This window comes from Pocillopora damicornis, chromosome 11 (assembly GCF_964200805.1).
Source record: "Pocillopora damicornis chromosome 11, jaPocDami1.2, whole genome shotgun sequence".
In the NCBI taxonomy this organism is placed as follows: Eukaryota; Metazoa; Cnidaria; class Anthozoa; order Scleractinia; family Pocilloporidae; genus Pocillopora; species Pocillopora damicornis.
Window position 1 is genome coordinate 21,292,892 of NC_142680.1, and position 21,104 is coordinate 21,313,995.

General features: G+C 38.8%; 1 protein-coding gene across 1 annotated transcript; it reads right to left on the bottom strand.

Moving 5' to 3' along the window:
* Positions 1–4,155: 4,155 nt before the first annotated feature.
* Positions 4,156–17,345, bottom strand: LOC149038196 (uncharacterized). Its single transcript, XM_089187231.1, has 4 exons — positions 17,183–17,345; positions 16,843–16,920; positions 10,991–11,058; positions 4,156–9,791 (listed from the first exon to the last, which is right to left on the bottom strand). The coding sequence occupies exons 1-4, from the start codon at positions 17,250–17,252 to the stop codon at positions 5,760–5,762; spliced, it is 4,248 nt and encodes a 1,415-aa protein (XP_089043357.1). The 5' UTR covers positions 17,253–17,345; the 3' UTR covers positions 4,156–5,759.
* Positions 17,346–21,104: the final 3,759 nt, after the last annotated feature.

Sequence of the window (21,104 nt, forward strand, 5' to 3'; positions counted from 1 at the left end):
ACCGAAATGGTTTAGTGTTACAGCGGTTGGTTCAGTTGGTTTACGCCTAAATTTCTGTCTTAACGCTATCATATAAAAAGATGACTACAACAGGTAGCAGTAGCCATCAACTCAACTTAGCCTGAATTACATTTAATATTTATGCTCTCGACAAATGGGGTTAAAAACAGAAAAAAGCAGCATTAGGGTCTCAATGCGTGACTTTTGTCACGAAGCATCTCCATTCCTACGAGTTCTCACGTGGTCTCGATATCGAGTCACGCACTCCTTAAAACAGACATTCTAAAGCAGGTATTTATTTTACGAGACTCTTTTCAACTCGCATTTACTTTTGTTTTTCGCAAGTTTTTTTGCGGAACTTTATTGTTTCTTGCTTAATGGAGTGACAGACTGTCACGCACTGACTTAGATAAAATATTCACTAACATACAACTAGCGGCGTGTTGATTTGGTGTTGCACTCAGGCGGAAATTATTTCGCTGCGTTTAAAGACTAATCTTTCGCCGTTTAGAACAGACTGATGGAAATGTAGACTCACCATTAGCAAAGAAATTTTAGATTAGATTAAAACCATTCCAATTTTCGTTCGTGGGAATCGATGATTCACGCCCGAGATTCTCCTGATTGACACGAACACTCATGGTGCCACTTGGAGTTAGGAGCTTTTCAAGTTGAAAGCCATTCACTGCAACGATTTTGCTCTATAAATATGTGCATTGAGGATGCGCAATCAAATCAATTAAACTCACCTTTTATTGGTTTAAACACTAAATCATTTGCGTTTGAACGTGTACGTAACAAAAAGAGCAAGCAAATAAAAATATAATGAGTCTCAGTAATAAAAATGAAATGAAATTGGTATATTAGGATTTAAACCCGTTGACATGTTAAGGGAAACATCTATGAAGTAACTAACAATTTCGCTTGAGACACGAAAACATGAATATTATGTCATGTGCTTTTTTAACCAGAGAGATGGGGAACGGGCTATTTACAATCGGTTAGAGCCATTTTCTCAGTCGTTCGCAAAGATAGAAAGTAACAGTATTCCTAATAGTGCATTTCGATTGCGTGTCTTGAAACCAAAGCCAAAGTTAGTACATCGGCCGATCAGAGGAGAGGAGATTATCTCGAAGAACAGATACGAATTCAAAGTAAAACCAAGCAAAACTGCAAAGGTCGTGGAAACACGCGAGGGTGCGAGTCGCAATTGGGTTTAATTAATAAACTCGCCATCTCTGTGTCTTCACGTCAAACGAGTCACGACAGCGCTAAAAAATGCTGCGTTTTCTTTGAACGACGTTATGTTATGCCGATCAAGGTTACTTAGGGGTAAATATTGTTGTATAGAGCTGTACAGTAATGTAAACTGCAGTAGCGAGAAGTATAATGCTATCAAGGGGTAGATATTGTTGTATAGCGCTGTATCGTGATGTAGAGTGCAGAAGAGTGAAGTATAGTGGTATCTAGGGGTACATATTGTTGTATAGCGCTGTATAGTGATGTAAACTGCAGTAGCGAGAAGTATAATGCTATCTAGGGGTAGATATTGTTGTATAGCGCTGTATCGTGATGTAGGGTGCAGAAGAAGAAAGTATAGTGGTATCTAGGGGTATATATTGTTGTATAGCGCTGTATCGTTATGTAGAGTGCAGAAGAGTGAAGTATAGTGGTATCTAGGGGTACATATTGTTGTATAGCGCTCTATAGTGATGTAAACTGCAGTAGCGAGAAGTATAATGCTATCTAGGTATAGATATTGATGTATAGCGCCGTATCGTGATGTAGAGTGCAGAAGAAGAAAGTATAGTGGTATCTAGGGGTGCACATTGTTGTATAGCGCTGTATAGTGATGTAAACTGCAGTAGCGAGAAGTATAATGCTATCTAAAGGGTAGATATTGTTGTATAGCGCTGTATAGTGATGTAAACTGCAGAAGAGAGAAGTATAGTACTATTTAAGGGTACATGTTGTTTTATAGCGCTGTATTGTGATGTAAATTGTGGAAGAGGGAAGTATAGTGCTATCTAGGGGTACTTGTTGCTTTTTATGATCCATCAAATATTTTTGCTCGCGCGCAATTGGTGTAAACGCAGCAAGTGACTAAATATCCCCCAGCTAATACTGGGTGATATCCAAGAATATCACGCAAGCGATATTCCCCAATTTGCAAACCTTACGTCTACCTCGATAAGTCTTCGTGTCAAATTTAATTCAATTCAGTGAGCTGTTCATAAAGATTCTTCCACGAGCGTTGCAAAATAACTGAAGGATAAAAATCACAATAACCTCTATTTTGCACGAAAATATGTTCGGATATTTGTCCTTGGACATTGTCCCTCGAAGCTCACAGTTTTGGCATCTTGGAATAGATAATGTCCGCGGACAAATATCCACAATTATTTTCGTGCCAAATTGGAGCAATAGTTTATAGAGCGCTGTATGGTAAAAAAAATTCAGTAGAGGGAAGCATAGCACTATTTAGGGGTTCATATTGTTGTAATGCGCTGCCCAGTTACTTCATTTTACGGATTTACAGTGCTTCTCAGGGGTATAATGTTGTATAATTTTAAAAGTTGCAATAAAGGGATGTATAGTGCTATTTAGGGGAGGAGGAGAGGGGCATATAGGCGTACGTATTCGAGGAGTTTGTTCTACAACGTAAGGAGACATGGAGTTCAATAATCGACGGAACGTGTTTGCTCCCAATGAATCTCTTGGGCTGTTATCGACTACCTCTTAAGAAGCATTACAATAACTTAACCTTTATTGATTATTGTCTTGTCAAAATACTTTCTCAAGGTCCTCTCTGCGTCTACATCCAAGATGACGGCTACCGACTCGGAGAGGTCTGTGGATTGGCCTGCTGCCATCTTGGACTCGCGATGTAGGTGGACCCTGGGCGAGAGTTTGGTCCATTCCCAATCAGATGATAGAAGAAGCCTTAATTTGGACATTGAAGGACTCGTTTCCAACAAAATGCATCGATTATGTCGCAGAGACTTGGAGGGAGCTCTTCCGTTTTATAGCTGCTACTGTGATGAGAGGATCGTGGAGAGAAAACACTGGCAAGTGAGACTTAAAATTGAGACCCCTGTGGACTGGGAATGAGTCGAAAGGAAAACTAAGATTTTACTAGACATGATGCTAAGAGGACCCCATCCTAAAGTGAACAAAATAAGCATAATAACAACTACTCTGGGGAATTAAGGAGGAATATGAGTTGTAACAGACCTGACGTTGCGCAAGGATTGAGACGAATGAAAACTGAAACAGACAAGGAGATAGTCGCGTCTAATGAAGCGTGTAGAAGAATAAAGTTGAGGGCGATGAAAGAAGTGCGCGTAAAAATGGGAATAAAGGAAAAGTACGATGAAAAAAAGGGAAGGAACAAAAGGAAGGAGAAAAAAGAGATGCACAAATGTGGAAAGGTGTAAAAAGGTAAAAAGGGCGCACACAGGTAACAGTATGAACACGTCCGTCGGCATTCAAAATCGTGTGACAATATGGAGAAGTGTAGACAGTGAAAGAGACACAATCGAAGAGTCGACGAGCGTTTGTTAAGTGGGTCGGGGCTTGAAACATGGAATGTCAGTACACTGTCAGCTGCAAAGATTATCAACTTGGCGCGCGCGGGTCAAAACAAGAATTGAAGTCCCCGTAGGATCTGTTCTCCCTGCATCTCACGCGAATCCTTAGAATATGGAGACAGACAATGAAAACAAAGGCAGTTTTTGTATTTTATACACTCTCTATTTCTCTTACACAAAAAAGTAAAAAAAAGTACAATATAAACTGCATTAAATTGTTCAAGGCATTAAGTAAAGTACACGCTAAACGGAGACACTAAAATGAACCCATTTATTCCCAAGATTGATCATAACTTAAATTCTCCTCACAAAATTAATGCACCGACAAACATGGTGTCAATAAGAATTAGAGACAATCTAAACTAGCGGATTATTTTTCACGAGAAACGTTATGTTTCATCGAATTCTCAGAATGAAGCAACAAAGAAACACATTCTTATCAGTTGGGAGAATTTTTCTTCACAGCTTGGGAGTTAATGAGTTAATGAATAAAAACTAAGGTAAATGAACAAATAGCTTCAACTTTAAATACAAATAGCATCAAAACAATTCACACCAAATACACTGACATTATAAAAAGAATGTTTAGTCGAAATTTTCCCAGCTAGTTTTTAAAATCCTACGTTACATCATATTCAACCATGTGCAAGGTTAACTATTACATTTTATACTGGCAGCATATACCAATGGTAGTTATGAAAATCTGTCAAAAATTAACATTGATTTTGCAAAAATTTCTTTTAAAACAGCTGTGATACAGTATACCTTAAACTTTTGACCACATAACGAGTTCTAATTACAAAGCGTGCTCTGAATACCTAAGTATAAATTCTTAAATCTAAGAAAGATATCATCAGACATCTCCAAATTATACTAAGGTAAATTTAAAGCCATGAAAAAAATTTGAACAGGAAATTTTCAAAAAATGCAAGTTTTATCCTGAAGCCCTGAACCTTTTTAACTACGGCCTAGATTTACATTTATTCATGGACATTTTCACCAAAATAATTCCCATTGAGGACTACATGGCTTACTTCAAGTGTTTCCCTAATTTATTGGCGTAAATATTTTCCTAATGAAAACAACAAATTCCATGTCACCTACATTAAAAGTCACAGCAATGGAAACTTCAGTTAAAGTAAACTCTGCTTCGCTATTTCCTTGTTTAGATTACAAGGACAATTTGTCTCTGTCGTCGTTCTCTAAAACAAACTGATGAGTGTTTGATAAAACGGACTAAAATTGATCAAACTCGTTTGATTGAAAGCAGGCCGTTGTTGCCAGCTCTTTGACTTGTTGTAGGCCTTTTTCCTGAGAAATTTCAATTTTTGTTTCAACATTCGTAAGAGTCATATTAGAAAAGTCAAGCGGGCGGAAAACAATCGTAGGCCGGGCCCATTGGACTAGAGGCTGGCCACACCCCTGAGAGTAGGTCTAATGTCTCTAACATATGGTCAGTAAATTCAACAACATCATGTCTGATGATTACTTCTTCAAATTAAGCTTAGAATGGCAATCTTGGCACTGATGGAATTAGATTGCATTAAAATGGATTAAAAAAAAGTTGAAAACGATAATCAATTTTTTTGTAAAGATAATTGCAAATTGCAACAAAGTAATTTATGACGTAGAAAAACCATTAAGATCAATTCACATATGGCTGCGAATTTTGCAAATCACATTTTTGAAATTAAAATTTCGCCACCTTTTGCAAATGACAAACTGTTTCTTTGCTTATCAAAAGCTTAGAGTATCAACGTACTTAAAACCCGGTGGACAAGCTCTTGGTTGTGTACAAGAAAAAAACCTTTAAATTATTTTACACATGACTGATTGCAATAAAGGAATAGATCTGAGTGTCATTTTGGCGAAACGAAAACCTCGTAGTCGCCTTCAACAACTTCAGGCATTAACAACTGAAGCCTTGTTGCATCTTGTTCTCTTCGTAAGCATCTAAATTTGTAAAGGTAAAAAAAATAGCAATTCCACTGAACAAAATATACTGAAATAGTCTGTTTTATTTCTTCACCAAAGTAAAGTCACACATCTCAAGTTCCATTTAACAAAAAAGTGAAAAGTAATGAAAAATAGCCAAAAAGCGCCAAAATAGAGAAGCATTGAAACCTTCCAAGTTCCTGCGTCATTCACTTAAGATGAAATAAAAAGTTTTCATTTACGTGATTTCATATTCAAATTTTCTGTTTCCTTTGCCATGAAGTCAAGAGTGACATCATCTCCAATCAGCAAAAAGGGCGCCCAGTGTTTGATGTCGCAGAACTTGTCTGATTTTCTGAGGCTTTTCATGGCCAGGTTCAGTGACTCGCTTGCTGGTTTACCTCCTGCAAGTTGTTGATAAAAGTATTTCATGAACTCAAGAGTAGCCTCGTCATCGATCGCCCACAGGGACACCACAATCGACCGAGCACCAGCCCCCATAAAAGCGCGCGCAATGCCAACCACACCTTCAGCCTTGATCTCGCCCCGGCCGCTGTGGCAGCAACTAAGCACAACAAGTTTGGCCCGAAGTTGAGCATTCAACACATCTCCAATTGTTAAAATGTAATCCTCCTCCGTTGGCACAGTAGATATTCGGTCTGGGTCAGGTGTAAGAGCAATTTCGCCAGTTTCCATACATCCGTGTGCCGCAAAGTGAACTAGGGAAACGGAACTGAGTCTTTTCAACACCTCACGTTTCGTGGCCTGACTGCCAATGATTGGCGTGATATTCAGAATTTTTCCGGTCATTTCTACTTCTTTTTTAGCATACTCAAGCTGCTCGAAGACTTTCCTTCCCTCGCTGTTAGTAACCTCGGATACCCACGGATCTCCTACAAGTAACGCACCACTGCTTTTGTGATAATCATCTGGGCAATCGGCAATGAGTCTAAGACTTGCTAACGATGGAGCGACTCGGATTGTGAACGATTCACACAGGTATTTAGAATTACCATCCTTCAATGCAGCGTAAGGAGCGATCCACAGGGGTCCATCAGGAATAATGAGTAGTTGATCCCCTTCAATCAAGTCAGCCACCGGCTTCATAACGATATCATACAAAGTGCTCAAGCATCCGTCTTGTTGGATGTGAGGTTGAGAGTTGGCTTCTTTGGTTTTCTCATCCACTTTTGAACGGCCCTCCCTCAAAGCATCTAAAGATCGATTCTCGCATCTTACATTAGAACGAACACCAAGTTGTGTATAGACACCGAGCATGAACGACTCAAAGGACAGGCTAGATCCACTATTCTCTGAAACAAAACCTTTGAGTTTACTTTGTCTTAACTGAACTTTTTTTCCTTCGGACACAACCCAAAGATTGACGTTAGCTTCGTCCACTGCCTGAAAGACAGTGTTTGATGGAACGTTTTTTGAAACTGTGCAATCTTCATCTTCTCCCTTGTGGTGACTTGTTCCACCACAAAAACTGGATTCCATGAGGTCGGTCAGAGCTTGAGCTCGTCCTTTCTCAGCAACAAATAAGGCTTCATCTACATTACCTTGTTCTACGAGAACTCTCCACAAACCTGTATACGCCTCTTGATGCCGATTTCGAAAATTAACTTTCCACTCATCTTTAGATATTAGAAGTACTCTCAACGAATTGAATAAGTTTATGCTAGCTTGGTAATGTTCAACGGCTTTTGGCAGTCTACCTTGCAACTCAAAAAAAAATCCTAATGAACAGTAGGCCATTGCCTCCAAGGATTTGTCTCCTACCTCTTTAGCTATTAGAAGATGTAGGTTGTGGTACTCTATAGCTTTTTTGAAATCACCCAGACGGTCATAAGTAGTGCCAAGATTGCCATAAGCCTTACCCTCCCCATGCTTCTCTTCTACTTCTTTAGCGATTTTAAGATGTAGGTTGTGGTACTCTATGGCTTTTTTGAAATCACCCAGACTAAGATAATCATTGCCAAGATTGCTATAAGCGTTACCCTCCACATGCTTGTCTCCTACTTCTTTAGCTATTTTAAGATGTAGGTTGTGGTACTCTATGGCTTTTTTGGAATCACCCAGACGAAAATACGCATTGCCAAGATTGCCATCAGCCTTACCCTGCCCATGCTTGTCTCCTACTTCTTTAGCTATTTTAAGATGTAGGTTGTGAAACTCTATGGCTTTTTTGAAATCACCCAGACGGTCATAAGCATTGCCAAGATTGCCATAAGTGTGACCCTCCCCATGCTTGTCTCCTACTTCTTTAGCTATTTTAAGATGTAGGTTGTGGTACTCTATGGCTTTTTTGAAATCACCCAGACGGTTATAAGCATTGCCAAGACTGCCATAAGCGTTACCCACCCCATGCTTGTCTCCTACTTCTTTAGCTATTTTAAGATGGAGGTTGTGGTACTCTATGGCTTTTTTTAAATCACCCAGAAGGCTATAAGAATTGCCAAGATTGCCATAAGTGTGACCCTCCCCATGCTTGTCTCCTACTTCTTTAGCTATTTTAAGATGTAGGTTGTGGTACTCTATGGCTTTTTTGAAATCACCCAGACTAAAATAAGCATTGCCAAGATTGCAATAAGCGTTACCCTTCTCATGCTTCCCTTCTACTTCTTTAGCGATTTTAAAATGTAGGTTGTGGTACTCTATGGCTTTTTTGAAATCACCCAGACTAAAATAAGCAAGGCCAAGACTGCTATAAGCGTTACCCTCCCCATGCTTGTCTCCTACTTTTTTAGCTATTTTAAGATGTAGGTTGTGGTACTCTATGGCTTTTTTGAAATCACCCAGACGGTTATAAGCATTGCCAAGACTGCCATAGGCGTTACCCACCCCGTGCTTGTCTCCTACTTCTTTAGCTATTTTAAGATGTAGGTTGTGGTACTCTATGGCTTTTTTGAAATCACCCAGACTAAAATAAGCATTGCCAAAACTGCCATAAGCACCACCCTCCTCATGCTTGTCTCCTACTTCTTTAGCTATTTTAAGATGTAGGTTGTGGTACTCTATGGCTTTTTTGAAATCACCAAGACGGTGATAAGCATTGCCAAGATTGCCATAAGCGTTACCCACCCCATGCTTGTCTCCTACTTCTTTAGCTATTTTAAGATGAAGGTTGTTGTACTCTATGGCTTTTTTGAAATCAGCCAGACGGCGATAAGCATTGCCAAGATTGCCATAACCGTTACCCTCCCCATGCTTGTCTCCTACTTCTTTAGCTATTTTAAGATGTAGGTTGTGGTACTCTATGGCTTTTTTGGAATCACCCAGACTAAAATAAGCAATGCCAAGACTGCCATAAGCGTTACCCTCCCCATGCTTGTCTCCTACTTCTTTAGCTATTTTAAGATGTAGGTTGTGGTACTCTATGGCTTTTTTGAAATCACCCAGACTAAAATAAGCATTGCCAAGATTGCGATAAGCGTTACCCTCCCCATGCTTGTCTCCTACTTCTTTAGCTATTTTAAGATGTAGGTTGCGATACTCTATGGCTTTTTTGAAATCACCCAGACGGCGATAAGCATTGCCAAGACTGCCATAAGCGTTACCCTCCCCATGCTTGTCTCCTACTTCTTTAGCTATTTTGAGATGTAGGTTGTGGTACTCTATGCCTTTTTTGAAATCAGCCAGACGGCGATAAGCATTGCCAAGATTGCCATAAGCGTTACCCTCCCCATGCTTGTGTCCTACTTCTTTAGCTATTTTAAGATGTAGGTTGTGGTACTCTATGGCTTTTTTGGAATCACCCAGACTAAAATAAGCAATGCCAAGACTGCCATAAGCGTTACCCTCCCCATGCTTGTTTCCTACTTCTTTAGCTATTTTAAGATGCAGGTTGTGGTACTCTATGGCTTTTTTGAAATCACCCAGACGGTGATAAGCATTGCCAAGACTGCCATAAGCGTTACCCTCCCCATGCTTGTCTCCTACTTCTTTAGCTATTTTAAGATGTAGGTTGTTGTACTCTATGGCTTTTTTGAAATCACCCAGACGGTGATAAGCATTCCCAAGACTGCCATAAGCGTTACCCTCCCCATGCTTGTCTCCTACTTCTTTAGCTTGTTTAAGATATAGGTTCAGGTACTCTATGGCTTCTTCTTCCTGATTTTGGAGATCTATGACTTTCTTGACATCACCTGAACTTGCACTACCATGGTCATGACTAATAGGATCTTTTTCCTCCATGGACTTGTCTCCCACTTCACTGACAGACTGAAGTCTTAATGACAACAAGATCCTATTGTTTTTGTCAATCTTTTTTTATGTTAAGGGTTAAAAATGTGGAAAAACAAAAAAGATTATGTTTCTGATCATATTGATATGTAATAGTCCATTTTAACATTTGCGTGCTTGGTCCCCAAACCTCTGAACAAGAACGATGATTAAGGGTGACCTTGTTATGATAAAAACATGGCTGCTTTTTAAATGCAAACTACTTTGTTATTATCGTTTCTAGATACTGGCCTCTATCACAACAAGGTCACCTTCAGCCTCACTCCAAATCAAAGGCTTGGCAACTAAGTACACAACCATAAAATGGCCCATTAGGAGGGCTTTGCATGGAAGGTAGATGATTTATCAACATTCAGTCGTAAAGTCAGTTACGAAGTAAATCTACACTTCAAAAAATGTTTTTTCTGTGTGCAGCCTTAAAATTTAACGCGAAATATCTAGATTTAATCCTTAGTTTCCAAAAACTGAGCAGCACTTGCTCAATTTTTAAATTAATATAGCTTTAACATCAGACAAATGTTTTACAGCAGTGGAAGAAATGAGTCTACAACACAAATACATGTCTTTAAAATTTTTATTTGGAAAGGAAAGCACAACGAAAGTTTCCGAGTCTCTAAGTAGTGGCAAAAGGTCCAAGGCAAGAAAATCTGCATAAGATATGTAAACATTACCGAGCTTTTTGTTCTGGCTTGTTTTAGAGAGATCATCTACCCAAGTACTATGTATAAACTGGATGAATATTAGTCTTCTAACCCTTTAACTCCCGTGAGTGACCAAAAGAGAATTTCTCCTTACAATAGCAATACAATATCAATCAGATAAGTGTTGAGAGTAAAAAGAAATATATTAATTTCAAAATAGTTAGTTGATGCAATACTGAATTCTCTGTACCAACATTACAAGAATTGTACGGTTGACAGTAAGGATAATTACAAATTTGGTCTGGGAAATTAAAGGGTTATTTAAACTAATCTACCAGTTATTGGCATGGATAGTAGAACTAAGTCAAATTGGCTAAAAGGAGCAATTTCATTAATAAGTCATGAGGTAATAACTTCTCCTATGTTTTTAATCGCACACACTTAAAGTATATGAGCTGACAAGTTCCCATCATAATTAATACCCATAATTCTTTGCATTTTCTCCCTGGAAACATCAAATTATGGAGACTTTTTCCATTATACCCACGGTTAAAAATGAAAGGTTCCTTCAAAGGATACAGCTGGTCCCTTATCGCACCAAGTGATTGCTTCTTCAAATCTCTTCAATTCAACACAAGCAGTGGCTCCTGTAGGCAACAACACAAAGAAGCATATTATTACTGTAGCTCAATTCTGAGAAAAGAACCTGAAACAATTGAAATCATTACAGACCAGAAGAAAAAAAAAAGACAAAACAAAACAGAACGAAAAAACTAAACGGAAAAGAATAAACAGGCCCTATTAGGTTTCAGTTAGATTTATTTAGCCTTACAGACAACTGAAACTTCTAAGAACACTTAAATTGGGATCAACAACTCCCACAAAAACACTAAAGTTAGGTAAGTCCTGATCCTTCTTTTTAAAACAGCTAGATAGTGACTTAAGAGCGTGTCCACGAGAGCACCGGGCAGTCGTGCTACATGCCATCTTACCGATTTCAATGAAACTTTGTCAGTTTAAAGGGTCCACCCCAAAACTCAATAAAACAGACTGGTTTCTGTTTTGGTTTTTTCCGGGGGAAGATAGACCACCCCCCCCGGTTTTTCTTGGTTTTCACTAAGGAAATCCCTTCAAATAGGTAAAATGTATGAAGCTCTCACTGCGATGGTATTTAACCGATTACTTAAAGGATTTGCATACATATTTTTACACCCTTAGTTAATGGCCGCCGGGAGTATCAGTCAGTTTGATCGACGGCTTGTCAATCAACAGAGGCAAATATACGACTGTGTTTTTAGACTTTTCGATTCATCTAAATATTTTACAACTTTGAGGTCAAATATCTTCCGTTGCCAGAAAGCTACAACACTAATCTTAATTACCCTTTGTAAACCATCATTTCATCTCTGAAAATCATTAAAAAAATCTTTGGGCACTACCGTATTTTTGTCTTGGATACCTTTGAAAATCTGCGACTGTGACAAGTTTCTCTCAACTACACCTGTCACGCAATTCTTGCTCTAGGCGGTCACTTGACAAAATAAACCTACATTTTTTAGCTCTTTATACAAGATGATTTGTCAAGAAAGGTGGAAAATGTGAAAAACTTTCGAGAATTTTTGTTGGAATGGAAAATTTCACGTTAAGAGAGATGCATGTTGACGGAAAATCAATGGGAAAATCGTAGCGTTTCTTTCTTCAGTCGTTTATTACTTTGAAGATTTGCTAAAATCAGGACATAAGGCTCCTGTACAGAACAAAACATTCATTAGCCTATACTTTGATCGTCTATTATCATTATCGCACAGTTTACAATAAGGAAACTGTAGCAGGAGAAGAGATTTTAAAGTCACATGTCGCCTGCTTATTGACGTACAAGTTCCCGAGTGTAACAACTTTGGCTTTTCCATACCGCGAATGACGGGAAACTCTGCCCCCTTTATTTGTTAGGAAATATCAATAGCCCCATAAATTCATTAACTACGCTATGTTTCCAGAAAATAAGACTGGAAAATGTTTTTTCCACTTTCCACCATCAAGAAATTCCACGTATAGGAATAGTATTTGTAGGGTTACTGCGTGACCTTTCATGAGATGTAAAAATTGTTCATCTTTGTTTTTCAAGAAGACACTTCTAGAAAGTTCCTTATCCTTCTGTTATCTTATTTTCCTGTTTTTTGACTGCAAATATCATCTGCATTTGCTATTATTTTCGCTGATTGTCATGGCCTTTCCTGCGTGCACGTGCGAGCTAGTTCATATACAGGACTCTTTCAAGTTTCTCAAGAAAATGTGTTTTTATTTGCTATTTATTTCCATTAGAACATGAAACTAGGTCCTGATAAGTTTTTTGTCTCGTGACTCCCAAAAACTGTGTTTGCGACAACATCAATTGAGAAATCAAAGGCAATTACGCCTGAGAAATTCGCTTGTAGCCTTTTACCCGCAGAAGGCAACTCCATATAATGAAACGTTCTAAGACCTCTGTAAACTAGAGACATTGGGTGATGTTGACGAGTGAAATACTTACACTAAATCTGTGACTCTTAAACGGATCACGTACTCGTACGTGTAACGTCCGGAAAATGTCAATCATGTATAACACCGTAGGCGCACCTGGCGTATTCTATCCACTGACTTCAATAGTAAAGAGACAACTTATTTACTATTTGTATATGAGCAAGCTTATTTACCCTACTTGAAAAAATCCTTGATGAAGTCTACTATTGTTAGACGAAACGCGTGGGAGATAAATACAAGTTTTTACTTTCTCAGTTCGTGCAGTGATGCTCACTACTTAATGTAAAGTCACGTCGACGCAGAAAAAAAAAGGCAAATCCCGAACGGTATTTCAAAACACTTTATTCATTAGTCAATTTATGAACTGTTTCATAGCAGCCCGAGGAGAAAGAAAAATTGAAACAACCGGCGTATCGGTCAAATGAATTCCAATTTTTTCAACAAGGAGTTGGTAACTTCATTTTTCCTCGTAAATTTAAGTGGGGGTCATTTTTTGTAACAGCCGATCAAAGATAGACATCTCTGAAACGTCTCTGAAACTCTTTTTAAAAAGAGCGTACACTTCCGGTAAAATTTTCCTCCTTCTCGCAACAGCGCAAAAGACATTGTTAATCCTATGTAGTGTAGGTGTATCAGTTGTATTACGTCTTCATAGTGATACCATATAAGAAATCGGGTGTCTAAAAAGCCCTCAATTCAATCTCACTCGAATTGATTAAGTCAAGATGGTGCAGTTGTCATGTTCATTTGCAACTAACTGTAGAAGCAAATGTTACTTTTCTCGCGCTGGCCAGGGTCGGCAACAGCTCATACCTCTAAATTCGTGGGTATACAGCTTAAAAAAAAACATTTGAGAAACGTCGATGTATCCCAAACATGCGTTTCGTCCGAGATGGAGCTTATTCTAGCGCGTATTGGCTTATTTGGAGATTACGAAGGCCGCGATTTCACGATGTACCTCAAATTTCGTGCACAACTTGGTGTGAGATTCAGACCTTCGGGTTCGTAAATGCCAGTATCCTCCCCATAAAAATCGGAGACATAAAGTGAGAGAGAGATGATGATATGCAGATGGCAGAAGAAATCAAAGCTGGTGGCGAGTCTTTCTGGTGGCGGCAAGGTGACTGTAAACCTAAATAGAACGCGTACTGTAGCTGCTATCTTAGAGTCGACAACGAATAAGGAAGAAGGGCAAGAAGAGCGCTTATCTGAACATCAGTTTTCCTAACTGGTGATTTGTGACTGAGATGAACTTTAAATCATATGATTGCTAGGGATACGCATGTACTGTAGAGGCGCTCACATAGATAGAGGTGGGCGATCCTCCCTCTGACTCAAGAACTGCGACAAGTTTATAGTGCGGACCAACTGGCACAGTTTGAAGCACCTCAGGGTCTCACTAGGCTCATCACATTAGAAACCTTCAGCAAACTAGTCGTAGAAGCGGGTGGTTATCAGCAACGTGCACAAATTTCTGAACGCGGGTCATCGCGAGAACTATACCCAATCTGTCATAGACGGAACAAGAAAGCGAGATATTCTTGCTAAAAGAAGGACGTATCAAGACGTTTCAGTCATTGGCTGCCATCCAAATGTACCCTGATAAAGACAAACACAGTGAAGCCGACAAAAAAATTCCGCCTAGGATATGATCAAGAGGAAATGGACTAAGACCGGCTTGCCATTCTATAGGGGACGGCTACGTTCGAGGTCGGACCTCAGGTAAAAATTCTGACGAACAATCCCTAACTAGCCAAGTGGACTTTGGATGGGCTCTTTGGGAAACACGAAAAACAGCCACCTTTTCTCAGAAAGCAGGGAATTATCTCCTAGAAGTGTGCTGGGCAAGGGAGGAAACTAGTAAGGCAACCGCCTCTGATGTGATTTCCCAAATATCGAGAGAGTTAAAGAGACGACACCGGCCAGAAATGCTGTCTAAGACTGACCGGTTGATACAGCAGCAAATCGCTCGATACTTCAGCCGGTTATCTGCCGTAACAAAAATTGGTTTATTGATGAGGTCCCCCTCTGTAAATATGAATGAGGACGGAGAGGCCGATGCCAATGATCTAGCTTCAGAATTCGAAACTGACCCAACAAGGCAGAAGATAAGGAGGGACCTTGCAAAATTTAGACGAAGACTGCAGGAGAGGGTACAGCTGCTATTAAGCTAAAAAAAAAAGGACATTCGCATCTCACTTTTCTTTCATATTTATTGTCTTTGCTCACGAAAACAACTGGCTATGTCTTGGGATTTCATCAAGGGAAATTTGCAGGAAGGCTACTTGTCAAATTACTGCTGGCTCATTCTTATTTAAAAATTTTACAAGTCACGCAATTAAACGCCGGCAACACTCGATCTAGAGAGATGTAGATTTATATGTAGTAATAGAATGCTTGAAAAAGTATGCAGATATTTTACGATCAAAGCAGGCAAATAATCATAGAGATCTGCAGATTATTCTGAAGCTGTTATCTAGCAGATAGCATGAACAAGGCGCTTGAATGATTCCTACGGAAAGTCTTTGGGTCACATAACAGATGTTAGCATAGCGGAGTTCTGTATGTAAATGTCCGATGGCGGTAAGTGACAACGTCAACACTATTTTAATTTTATTTTCGGGATAGAAGCACAGTTTTTAGTCCGATAGAACAATTTATATTTGCTCTCGAGCGAGAGCGCAGAATTTCTCGTCTGTGAAAGCCGAAGTTGTAGCACACTGGAACATGTAGTAATATCAGCCAACACGCAGCATGTGACTTTAAAATCTCCTAAAATGAGCACTGATGATGATAAACAATCAAATTATAGACTAATGAATGTTTTGTGCCGTACAAAAGCCATATCTGCTGATTTTAGCAAATCTTCAAAGTAATAAACGACCGAAGAAAGAAACGCTACAATTTTCCCATTGATTTTTCGTCTACATGTATCTCGAAAGTTTTTCTCGAAAGTTTTTCACAATTTTCACCTTTCTTGATCACTCATCTTGTATAAAGAGCTAAAAAATGTAGGTTTATTTTGTCAAGTGACCGCCTAGAGCAAGAATTGCGTGACAGGTGTAGTTGAGAGAAACTTGTCACAGTCGCAGATTTTAAAAGGCATCCAAGACAAAAATACGGTACTGCCCAAAGATTTTTTTGATGATTTTCAGAGATAAAATGATGGGTTATAAAGGGTAATTAAGATTAGTGTTGTAGCTTTCTGGCAAGGGGAGATATTTGACCTCAAAGTTGTATTTAGATGAATCGAAAAGTCTAAAAAACACAGTCGTATATTTGCCTCTGTTGATTGACAAGCCGTCAATCAAACTGACTGATACTCCCAGCAGACATTAACTAAGGATGTAAAAATATGTGTGCAAATTCTCAAAGTAATCAGTTAAATACCATCACAGGGAGAGCTTCATACACTTTACCTATTTGAAGCGATTTCCTTGGTGAAAACCAAGAAAAACCGGGGGGGTGGTCTATCTCCCCCCGGAAAAAAAACCAAAACAGAAACCAGTTTGTCGTTTTGAGTTTTGGGGTAGACCCTTTAAACTGGCGATGTTTCATTGAAATCGGTGAGATGGCATGTAGCACGACCGCCCGGTGCTCTCGTGGACACGCTCTTAACATATCTGACACCTGTGACTCATTGGACTTAAGGAACTAAAATATTCATGCTGAAATTTTGCTTTGCATTCCGCATTGAGTTCCTCACCCCGTTCAAAATAATATTCTCATCATGATTAATGGAAGTAATGGCATAGCAGTCAAGAGCTGGATTCAAATGTACATCAGGGTGGTCTCGACATCTTAATTAAAGTCAATTGAGACAAGATTGAACTCCATTTAACCTCATTTAACCTTAGAGTGTTGAGTTCTTTTTTTATTATTATTATTATAGTATAGTTAACATATCTAACCTCTCACAATTGCCTTAAGGAAAGTTGGATTTAACTCAATGGCTGCTTCTGCATCCCTCAGTGAGTCCTGGTGATTTCCTGTTATTGGAACAAATATCTCTGATTAGCCATACATGTTGGAAACCAACTACCATTACTATAATTTTGAGAAAAAACTTGTGATGCTCGTTGATATCTGGGGTAAGAGGTTACTTCTTTGTATATTTGAGGGGCCAAGATAAGATGTAAATTTTTCCGGGCATGCATTCAAAATTATTATCTTTTTCAGAAAACTACTACTGACAACTCAATAGCTTCAAAATAGAAAAAAAAATGGATATTAAAGCTCTAATCATCTTACCAAGTTTAAAATGTGCAATAGCCCTGTTGTTGTGCAGTTTGGCCTTCAGTTCTTTCTCATTGCAGTTCATTTTAATTCCTTTGGTGTAAAAATGAATAGCATTGATGAAATCTCCTTTCTTGAAGGCCTCATTACCCTCATTTCTATAAACATCAGCTGTGGCTGCTAAGAAAAAATAAAATAATTCGAAAAAAAATTTAAAAATAGGTGTCAAACTCTGTGGTATTAGTTAATAATTATTAGTGTATAATCAGAGCTCTAAGATCTGGAGATTTAAAAGCTGCAGATTTTCAATAGTTATGATGATGCCAATGATGTAGGTGACATCATGGGTAAGAATAACAATGAGAATTAAGCATCACTCAACTTGAGGCAAACCCCTTGGCATTTAAATTTTTGGAGATAGGTTTCCTAAAATTCCCATTCCCTGGGCAAAATTAATAAAATATTCAAATGCCCTGTGTCATGGATCTTCTCAATGAACAGCATATTGTAATCATAGAAGAGAGTCATGATTGGCCAAATATCTTTTAAAGTGGTCATACACTGTATATATCCTTTTCCACATCTGCTTGCATTCTTGAAACTGATCCGGATCGAATAGAAATTGTTCTAACAATTACTGAAGCCGAAGTTGAACCTAGCTCACCTCGGAAAGTGTCCTCGAAATGCTTCGTTCAAAGTTGTTGTTTTATGTCATCCTAGCCTGAAAAAAAGGTGATTGAAAATGGTTATAAACATCAGCTCAACATATTACCCAGTTGCAAAATAAATATTTTTTCCCTTCTGAGAATGGGAGGGATACATAGGCACAAAATCAGAAGCCAATTAAGAGCTAATGTCAACATGCATCAGACAAACGGCGGCAAGTCGCCCAAATTTGTTTTCTCTCCTACTTTCATATTTTGTAGCCCAATATGTCCTAATAATTGTGGTGTAGTTTTTTTGTGAAAATACATTTTAGTTTTTGAGAAATGATTTTTTTCGTTGGACCGCTCAAATATGCAAATTTTCACTCTGAATATTACCCGAGTTGTGTGACCTCATGTAACGAATTTACTTGACCTCCGGTATTTCTGTCGGCATAATCCTTTGTTTTATCAACTAAACTTAATCCCCTGACATTATTGAGGATGGCAAAGAAATATTTATTTTTTGGTAACTATTTTTGTCCGACATACTTTTTCTATGTTGAAAAGTAGCATCAAAACAAAGACAGTTTTAACAACGACCGATATGACAAAATCTACTGAGCTTCTAGCTTTTAAAAGAAAAAAGGATGGTTATAAATTTACTGTAAAAATTTTCTTGTGCAATTGTTCTATTGTGAGACGAACTCAAAGTCCGGCAAAATTTACTTGCTAGCGACTATGAAATATACATGGTGTGCCTACTTGTCGCCACCTTTTATAGACATATCGAGGCATAAATCACTACAATTTGTAAAAAAATCTAAGGCAACACTCTTACCTAGTTTATTTATGATTTTGTAAGACCAATAACTGTTTCGGTCATTATATTACGCTCGGGTATTACTTTTTGCGGTGAGCTCAGCTTTTACGTTGTGTTTTTCCCCTATCCCAGTTATATTAGAAGCTAGTCACGCAATAATTGATACCAACACAAATGAATATTTACCCTGTATGAAGATTTTTGTTTATGTTGAATTGACAATATTACAGTACGTTACTTTTGTGGTCACTAATCGTTGTTTCAGTGGCAGCGTAGCAGTTCAAAGCGGGTTGTTGCTTCAACGCGATGAAATTTATAGTGTTCTGGCAGGGAAAAAAGCATGATGCTCTGGGAATAAAAACTCTTTGGGGCCTTTTAAATGATATCGGGAGAGTTTTGTTCAAGAACGAGTTCATCCCGGTTGTCGCATGATACCAGAGTAAAATTATTCGAAGCGAGTCATTTGTGAATGAGTTTATTGAGGTTTTCATTCCAGAACGAAACACTTATTCTGGACGACCTTTTGTACCTGTGTAAAGTAAACGCGGTACGACACTCATATATGTATGAATCCTCTTTAGGAGCGAGGGAAGCATAGAAAAAGGACGTAAATACTTGTTTCTACTACTCGTTTTTATAATTTAAATTATCTTGCATGTAAACGCGGCATGAAATTCATTTCATTCCGGAATGAAACCCATTTTGGAATAATGTAAAAGATACCTTATTAACGGACCATTAGATTTTTAATGCGGGGAAGGGGGGGGAGGGGGGTCTTTTGCCAATTGCACGATTTGTCTTCTTCCATTGAGCCCGTGCTCGATTTTTTCGGGGGTTATTGCCCAACACCCCAACACCCCCCCCCCTCCCCGCCCGCATCAAAAAATCTAATGGTCCTTCCCTAAGATGCTATCAGGTCCTACAACTTTTCCTGTGATGAAAGAATTTGGATATATAAGTTTTACTCGCGTTGTTGTTGATGTTTTTTTTTTTTTTACATTACCGAGCGAATTTCAAGTGATAACTTCAGGAAGTAAGAAGCAACAACAAAAGGATTCTTATCAAAGCGAGGTGCCATTTTCAGTCATACCTGGTCGGACACCTTGAAAACAAAGTATGACACGCAAGCAGCTTACTGCAAATTTGACATGAAAATAATTCTGATGCCTCTTTGAAAAAAGAAAAAGGCTTGAACAGTAGACATCGCGAGATCTTTGGCTATGTTATAAAAGAATACTTTATGCACTAGAAGTACACAGATCGAGTTCCGGATGCACTTGAAAAGTCTGTTTCACAAATGCAGACGTACAGTTATTTTAATCCCTACCAAATTATGTCAAGACGAACAAAACAAAAAAAAGTACAGCCGTCCTGCCTCAAAGCAGGACAGATTTGGTCAGCATAAAAATCTGACAGATCAGTGCCTAAAGTTTTTATAAGTAAATAACCACTGTACGTGAATTTTAAGAGGTGAGACTGACAGCTCGTAGTTGGTGAATCACATCTTTTGTTTTTAGGTGCTGACAGGGTTGGTGGGGGAGGAGGCGATCAGAAATGGGTGAGGATGCTTGTCGTACCTTTCAGGGGTCAAAATCAGTGATCTGGTACCTTTTATGGTGTCTCCAACTTTAGTGGACTGCCAGAGACCTAGCTGGTACCTTTTAAGATGTTTTTCGCTCAATAAAATACCTGAAATAAGTATTTAATAAGCACTAGGACGATTTTAATGATCTGACTTGAGCCTCTGGAGCACATCGATAAAGAAGTTCTTATTTTTGGGATTTTTCAATTTTTTTCAGTTTTAATTGGTACTTTATAGGGGTAGATATCTATTGTTGCCACTCCCACACAGATAAGACTCAGGTACCGAAATTCCGGCGCGCATCCTCGCCCTCTTATATATAGGGGTTCCCCGGGGGGTGCTGATACGTGCAGCACACTTAAAATTTAGCAAAGGCAAATTTTGATGAGATTAAAAAAGTTTTGTCAGCGTCTTGTAGCTACTGCTGAAGGGCCCTTTACCACTGTGTGCTTAATTACGCGTCCCGCCAGATTGCGGGAAGCCTACAAAGTGCTCAGACATTAGTATAGAAAACTCCGCCTCTGTCTGGATTTTTCAAAATTTGAAGATTTACAAAAGATAGTCCTAATTGACTGAGATAAATTGGGCAAAAAATCATCATGTGTATGTTGCAAGTTCGTATAATTCGTAACAGAAGCAATTGAAATTATTTAAACCAGAGACTGTAGTAGGTAGTTAGGTAAAGTCTGTATTTAAGCAGTGGCCCATCCAGGCCCTGAGCTTATAATCCTGGATTCCTCACATGAAGCGACTAGGTATTACTACTCCTCCCCGGACATGATGACAGTCCACCCCATGGTTACCCCCCCCCCCCTCCCTATTCCCTCTTGTCATTTCATCAGGTTCCCCTGACTAATGTCTGGTACCCATTTATACTCCTGGGTGGAG

What these genes read in the sequence shown, in the direction of transcription:
- LOC149038196 (XM_089187231.1), bottom strand. Translation starts at nt 17,252, where the DNA reads ATGAACTGCAATGAGAAAGAACTGAAGGCCAAACTGCACAACAACAGG. An exon ending in CCTTAAGGCAATTGTGAGAG is followed by an intron (nt 11,059 to 16,842) that starts GTTAGATATGTT and finishes TGTTGCCTACAG; the next exon opens with GAGCCACTGCTTGTGTTGAA. An exon ending in GGTGCGATAAGGGACCAGCT is followed by an intron (nt 9,792 to 10,990) that starts GTATCCTTTGAA and finishes ACATAAAAAAAG; the next exon opens with ATTGACAAAAACAATAGGAT.